The sequence below is a fragment of the Schistocerca nitens genome, chromosome 5, assembly GCF_023898315.1.
Source record: "Schistocerca nitens isolate TAMUIC-IGC-003100 chromosome 5, iqSchNite1.1, whole genome shotgun sequence".
Lineage (NCBI taxonomy): Eukaryota > Metazoa > Arthropoda > Insecta > Orthoptera > Acrididae > Schistocerca > Schistocerca nitens.
Window position 1 is genome coordinate 352,510,875 of NC_064618.1, and position 8,214 is coordinate 352,519,088.

Sequence of the window (8,214 nt, forward strand, 5' to 3'; positions counted from 1 at the left end):
AACTTGACCAGAAGAAGGGATCGGTTGGTAGGACATGTTTTGAGGCATCAAGGGATCACAAATTTAGCATTGGAGGGCAGCGTGGAGGATAAAAATCGTAGAGGGAGACCAAGAGATGAATACACTAAGCAGATTCAGAAGGATGTAGGTTGCAGTAGGTACTGGGAGATGATGAAGCTTGCACAGGATAGAGTAGCATGGAGAGCTGCATCAAACCAGTCTCAGGACTGAAGACCACAACAGCAACAACAATAGATACAGGAACTACAGAACATTGTGATATGTTGGTTGGGAAGTGCTGCCATTTTGAGATACGAACTGATCAGTCTTAGTCCGAAATATACTACACTTGACTATTTGCTGATAATGCCTGTCATGGTTGGCTCCACATTTTTTTTTCTATATCTGTCAAAAAGGCGATTTACCATGAACTGTGACTGTCCTATTACAGCTTCTCAAGACACACTTGATGTTATTTCCACTTCTCTCAGTGCGTGGCCATTGATAAAAACGTACTGAGCTCCATCTACTAGCAAGGGTTCAGTCCTGTTACATGCCTACACATCTGATTCACAAGAACGTATTTTGTTTGTCTGACGGTATTAAATAACTTTATCAAAGATTTTGTGATTTAGTGCATGAGGGATCATTGCCTAAAGAATCGAATAGGTTTTACATGTACCATACTTTGTTGCCTTTTTAAAACCAATTTTTTACTCTCAATTTACTGTTGAACTGCAGTGTACCTAACACTTTGACATCAGTCGTGATAGTTTTATTGCCTGCCTGAATACCGGTAATAAACAATTTTTCTTTTTCAGGGAGATTCAGGAGGTCCCCTCATAGCAAATGGCCAGCAGATCGGAATAGTCTCATGGTCCGAGAAGCCCTGCGCCTCCGAAGGTTTACCTGGAGTCTTCTCAGAAGTTTCGTACTTCATCGATTGGATCAGCGAGCATATATCCACCAAGTAACAGTCAACGTCGATAAACATATCGAAGTTTATGTTCGATACCCGCTGATTTAATGTCCGCACGACTCCAATAACACAAGAGAGAAATACGGTGTTACAGATAGTACAACATAGAGGAAGACATTATCCTAGTGTGCATCACTGCACAACCCTGTCAGTCCAGAAAATTTCGAGACGGGATTAATAATAATAATAATCATTATAATAATAATAGTAATAATAATAAAAGAGGCAAAAATTTTAAGATCGTTGTTTTAATCTCAGCTGTGCTACGTAGTTCCTCCTCACTTGAGTGCGACGCATACAACGTTTATACAACTGTGTAAAATTGTTAGAAAAGTCTTTCTTTGAAATGTCGTTCAACTTGCGCGTCGCACTGGGTTGAAAGTCGGTTATGTTGTCAAAGCGTTGACCCTTCTTGTGGATTTCTGCACTTTATCATATTGCAGTAGCTTCGCATTGATAACACCAAATCTCGTCACAGATTATGATTTTTTCCATAAAAGAACTGCCCGCGTTTTTCATTTCAATCAATTCGCGGCCTTTGTCTTTGTTTGGGTACCAAAGTGTGTCACATAAATTTTGCAAACATTTTCCTCTTCCTCCAACGCCCTCACGGCCACCACCTAACTCTGTCTGCACACAACTGACTCGCATAATCCTAATTTTCGTCTGTTTACAGTTGGCAGTTCATACTTATACTGCGGGAATAAATCTGTCTCGGAAATTTTAGGATGACGGTGTAGGCGACACATGAGAACTATTTATACTGTAATATTCAATTTTCCAAATGTTTAAACAATATTCAGACGTTACTACATGCCTACTTCTTTCAGTTTTATGTAATTCGCTACGCTCTGCATCCACAGTTATGCGATTTAGAAAAGTACGTCGGGTGTAACCGTGGTATTTGCTAATAATAGGCTATGCTTCGTAATTTCTCCTTTTATTGTGTCGACTACACAAAAAGTGTTTTCTTTATATTGTGCAGTTTACCGTACAGTACCTGATATGGATGGCAGACACTTGAGAATGGCTACACGGCTGAAACAACGTTGTTGTGAACCTTATGGAATAAAACAATGATAATAGCCATACGAGTAACTGATATAATTTAAGAAGTTTATCATGGTTGTGAACACCATTGCAACTAATATACTATAAGAATGGTACCTAGCGATCGCGATTGAGATAGAAAAAATATTCCCTTCCCATGGTAAGACGATCGACTCGGTTGTTCAGGTGGTCAGCAACACTACTATCGATATAGGGTGGAGCACAGATGTTGTGAAACCACGAAAAACAAGACGTGCTGTCTCCAGCACACCTCTAACAGACACCAAGTAATGTGCCCAGTCAGTCCCTCTGATCAAACATGATGCTTTTAATAAATCTTGTACAATTCCGGCCAACAAGCTAGACAGAGAATCATTGCTGGTGATGTTATACGATTGCGGTGTATGATTAGGTGACAACTTGCTCCAGTTCAAAACTTCGCCACTGGCGGTATCACTACATAACACAAACTGGAAAAAGTTGCGCACTGCAGCAGTGTGGTATGCAACACTGACAGAAATGCACTCTGGGTTTAAAAGTATTTGGCACGACAGGTTGCACGCGTTGTTTATGATAGGAGTGGAAGTGATGGTCCACTAGTACTGTCAGCGCTGTATTCGTAGCAGCGTAAATTTCACCGGTAATGAGATGGACACTTAGTGTTGAATCTGGTGCCACACGATCCGGTGAAGTACACTAAGTTAAGGAATTTTGCTACCTTGGAAGCAAAATCATCCTTGATAGTTGAAACACATAAACAGCAGACCAGCACAGGGACAGAGCATATTCCTGGCCAAGAGAAGTCTACTGTTATCAAACATAGGTCTCAATCTGAGGAACAGATTTCAGAGAATTTACTGTTGGAGCACATCACTGTATGGTAGTGAATCACGGATGGTGGGAAAACCGGAATACAAGACAACTGAAGTGTCTGAGACATCCTGCTACAGAAGAACTCAGAAAACTATGTGGACGGATATGATAAAGATTCAAATGGTTCAAATGGCTCTGAGCACTATGGGACTTAACATCTGAGGTCATCAGTCCCCTAGAACTTAGAACTACTTAAACCTAACTAACCTAAGGACATCACACACATCCATGCCCGAGGCAGGATTCGAACCTGCGACCGTAGCGGTCGCGCGGTTCCAGACTGAAGCGCCTAGAACCGCTCGGCCACACCGGCCGGCTTATGATAAAGACAGATGGGGTTCTCAACGGAATGGGCAAAGAAAAGAACATGTTGAAAGCACTGGGACCGAGCGGTTCTAGGCGCTTCAGTCTGGAACCGCAGGACTGCTACGGTCGCAGGTTCGAATCCTGCGTCGGGAATGGATGTGTGTGATGTCCTTAGGTTACTTAGGTTTAAGTAGTTCTAAATTCTAGGGGACTAATGACCTCAGATGTTAAGTCCCATAGTGCTCAGAGCCATTTGAACCATTTGAAAACACTGGCAAGAAGAAGGGACAGGATAATAAAGCATGTGTTACACAATATCTGGGAATAGCCTATAGTGTACTAGAGGCAGCTGTGGAGGGTCAAAACTGTAGAGGAAGACGGAGAGGATACAAGTATTACTTTGCGATGAAGAGGTCAGCACAGAAGAGGAATTCTTGGTGAGGCACATCAGACCAACCAGAAAACTGATGACTAGGGGAAAAAAAACAATGGTTCTGCAGTACTGAGATCTGGGATGGCAGACATGTACTTGCGCCACAGGAGTGAGCCAGTAGTCGCTCAGTCAACAGCTAGCGTCTGTCCAGCTGGCTGCAACATATGCTGGCAGTCTACTTCGCTGACGACTGCACTCGGTGCCAGGCCCTGTGGCTGTGTTGTGTGAGCCACAGTACAGACGTAAACAGCATCTACGGGAATCTTGCAGACGCAGTCCCTCTTCGACGAATGATGATTTCAGTATCGCTGATCATCGATAAATCTCTACTACTATGTCACAGAATATCATTATTATGAATAGTGTCGTTGTTTCGGACTAGACACCACGCATTCATACTAATTCGCCTCGGTGGGTAATGAATCCACCACATTCGGGGCTGATGCACAACTACTCGTACGTTCGACCTCCTGTGGCAATCTCAAAGTAGCGAGCATGGAGGACAGGGACTGGGACAGCTAGGTGGCGCTAGGTGGGACTGTTGTTCGGTAGGTAGGCTTGCCGAGATAGTCCGCGCTACTGTTGTAGACATTGTGTCCAGCTGGTGCAGTGGTTAATGCAACTGCATAGTAACCGGGAGATCCGGCGTTCCAATCACAGTCCGGTACGCGTTTTCTCTCGTCGCCGCTGATTCCTCAAAAATTCCCGATGTGGCCGAAATCAGTAGTTCCTTTCCTTTCCTTTCTCGACCCTCCATTTCCAATTTACTTAACCAATATTATGATACACAAAGTGTGTTATAGAAAAATGATATAACTAGACTGGTTCTTTTCAAATATTAACAAAAATATACAGGTCCTCGAATAAGTGAAACTTCATAGACTTCAGGGCTTCGACAAAACAACGCCATCTGTGAGACGACCTTGTCAACATAAACTTGTTAGCATAAATGAAACTAACTGAGGCTGCCCTTATATTTTGGCTAACAGGTGGCGTTACTTCAACTTGAGCCAAGCTCGTAACAGTGTTTTGCCAAATCTGGACAAAATTCGGTCTTGTCTGGGTGTCGGGACAAGAGGATCCATAATGGTGACGGTCCCGATATATCCCGACGGATGACAATCCTATGCAAGCGACGTGATTTTGACAGTTGTTGTGTGTCGCCGCGCCAGCGTTGCCGTTAACATGCTTGGTGTCCTTCTGAATAATATCGAGCGAATCTTCTACAGTCAAAAAGTATTCCACGGTGTCTTCCGGTGCACGAAACAATTTTTCACGAATGCTGTTCTCCAGTTTTCCCTTCAACATTCTTATGCCATCTTTGTATGCTATTCGGTTGTCCCAGTGCATCTCGAATTATTTTTCTGGGACTGCTCTGTTTCGAGATGTACGTCTCAGGATTGAACAATCTACGTCTTAAGCGACTTTGGACATGCTGGGACCGACGCTTCGCAAGAAAAGCGTGTTCAAATGGATCAAAAGTTAAACAGGTCTCAGAAGTTGGTGCGACCCACAGCAAGGATTGTCCTCGCATATACACTCCTGGAAATTGAAATAAGAACACCGTGAATTCATTGTCCCAGGAAGGGGAAACTTTATTGACACATTCCTGGGGTCAGATACATCACATGATCACACTGACAGAACCACAGGCACATAGACACAGGCAACAGAGCATGCACAATGTCGGCACTAGTACAGTGTATGTCCACCTTTCGCAGCAATGCAGGCTGCTATTCTCCCATGGAGACGATCGTAGAGATGCTGGATGTAGTCCTGTGGAACGGCTTGCCATGCCATTTCCACCTGGCGCCTCAGTTGGACCAGCGTTCGTGCTGGACGTGCAGACCGCGTGAGACGACGCTTCATCCAGTCCCAAACATGCTCAATGGGGGACAGATCCGGAGATCTTGCTGGCCAGGGTAGTTGACTTACACCTTCTAGAGCACGTTGGGTGGCACGGGATACATGCGGACGTGCATTGTCCTGTTGGAACAGCAAGTTCCCTTGCCGGTCTAGGAATGGTAGAACGATGGGTTCGATGACGGTTTGGATGTACCGTGCACTATTCAGTGTCCCCTCGACGATCACCAGTGGTGTACGGCCAGTGTAGGAGATCGCTCCCCACACCATGATGCCGGGTGTTGGCCCTGTGTGCCCCGGTCGTATGCAGTCCTGATTGTGGCGCTCACCTGCACGGCGCCAAACACGCATACGACCATCATTGGCACCAAGGCAGAAGCGACTCTCATCGCTGAAGACGACACGTCTCCATTCGTCCCTCCATTCACGCCTGTCGCGACACCACTGGAGGCGGGCTGCACGATGTTGGGGCGTGAGCGGAAGACGGCCTAACGGTGTGCGGGACCGTAGCCCAGCTTCATGGAGACGGTTGCGAATGGTCCTCGCCGATACCCCAGGAGCAACAGTGTCCCTAATTTGCTGGGAAGTGGCGGTGCGGTCCCCTACGGCACTGCGTAGGATCCTACGGTCTTGGCGTGCATCCGTGCGTCGCTGCGGTCCGGTCCCAGGTCGACGGGCACGTGCACCTTCCGCCGACCACTGGCGACAACATCGATGTACTGTGGAGACCTCACGCCCCACGTGTTGAGCAATTCGGCGGTACGTCCACCCGGCCTCCCGCATGCTCACTATACGCCCTCGCTCAAAGTCCGTCAACTGCACATACGGTTCACGTCCACGCTGTCGCGGCATGCTACCAGTGTTAAAGACTGCGATGGAGCTCCGTATGCCACGGCAAACTGGCTGACACTGACGGCGGCGGTGCACAAATGCTGCGCAGCTAGCGCCATTCGACGGCCAACACCGCGGTTCCTGGTGTGTCCGCTGTGCCGTGCGTGTGATCATTGCTTGTACAGCCCTCTCGCAGTGTCCGGAGCAAGTATGGTGGGTCTGACACACCGGTGTCAATGTGTTCTTTTTTCCATTTCCAGGAGTGTATGATACTGCGAACCGTTTTTTTTTTTATTCCACGTTTTAGGTAAGATCCCCTTAAAACTAAGTATGAAATTGACAGGATTTGGATACTTTTTCGCGAATTTTTTGATCTGGAACTGCCGGTGATTGAGCAACCTTTCCTCTACAAGCACGGCGGTTAACGTGAGAACGTGGGTGCTGGCCCCACCGAATCATACGAGCATTCCGAAAACAGGCTACTAGGTCCTCGGTGACGCGAAACAGACTGAACTAATTGACTTGCTAGTACCATACTTTACATTCGCATATGGTGGCGTCCGCATGTCTCATGCGTTGAGTTATCATTTAGAGTTCCTGTTTCAGGTCAGAGACCTATGTATTAACAGTGTCTCTCCTCTCCATTAAGTCCGGGGTCATTATCTGTCTTATCTGACAAAGCTTATTTCGCATTGTCTCGCCAGATTTCACCGGTTCAGAAAAGACCTCCACATCGGCGGATTGTACTGCAGCACGGATTTCCTTTTCAGCTTTTTCAAGGATGTCAGTAATTTTTTCTGAAAACCAGTCGTTAAACATTTTGTGAGACTGCCCACCTTGAGCAGACAGGGTTTAACTTATTCTGTGTTAGTATCTGTTATAGTCTGCGCACTTTCTAATTCCTTAACATCCTCAGATAATTGGCTTACTACAATCGATACTTCACGGTATTCTTCTGTAAGGCCTACTATTTCAGTTTTTACGCAATCTAAAGCTGTGGTAATCTAATTAATTCTGTCTTTTTAACTACTTCGTCAAACTTTTTGTTCGTCCAAATGGATTGCGCTTTCAGTCTATCGTCGATTCTAGTGCACTGTTCCCTTGAAAATGCGGGAAATATTTTCATTCAATTCACTCTTAAGTTTCATATCTCGAGAAACTAATTCATTCCTCAGTTTGGTATCGCGAGAAGTTAACCTTGCGGCTATTCTTTCACCAATTTTGTTTGATTCCTCAAACAAATAACTCACATTAGCAACCGCAGATTCTGGAGTATCAACATCAGAATCAGCTTTGCCCATAGCCGGATCGACAATATCACCGTCGTTGACATGTGTTTGTTTTTCAGAATCTGGTTGCATTTCCATCTTTTCAAGCTCCCAAAATTTTGTCATAATTTTAATATCACTGAATATTATAAAATTCAAAAAACAGAATGAATCACAGGGCTTATATTCACTAATTCGTTAATTATGCGCAGCATAATTATTAACTACTAGAAATAGACAGGATGGATGCTCATTTATGTAGCAGAAGTTAGCATAGCATTCCTTCTTGTCAATGCGCGGAGCAATCTCCGCCATGTTTGACAACTTCCTTACAGCAATGTCCAGTACGAAATTACAGATACTGAAGTTTATCTCCCAAAAACCCAAAATGAGCCAAGAGTTACTTTAAAAAAGTCTATGAAAGTTGTCGAACATGTCCTTTTTCCTTACAACATTGTGCCGCGTCGTACAAAATTTTCCTTTCCCAAATATTATATTACCAATCTTCATAAGCCCTTTTTTTGTCATCAGTCTTCTGACTGGTTTCATGCGGCCTGCCACGAATTCCTCTCCTGTGCCAACCTTTTCATCTCAGAGTAGCACTTGCAACC

The 8,214-nt window shown here is 45.0% G+C and overlaps 1 protein-coding gene across 1 annotated transcript in view; it reads left to right on the forward strand.

Annotated features, from left to right (window-relative positions):
- Nucleotides 1–1,033, forward strand: part of LOC126260218 (trypsin-1-like) — a 96,458-nt gene extending 95,425 nt beyond the window's left edge. The window contains exon 7 of the mRNA XM_049957518.1: nt 822–1,033. Within this exon, the coding sequence (XP_049813475.1) occupies nt 822–974 (153 nt within the window). The 3' untranslated portion in view covers nt 975–1,033. The remainder of the gene's footprint in view (nt 1–821) is intronic.
- The last annotated feature ends 7,181 nt before the right edge of the window (nt 1,034–8,214 follow it).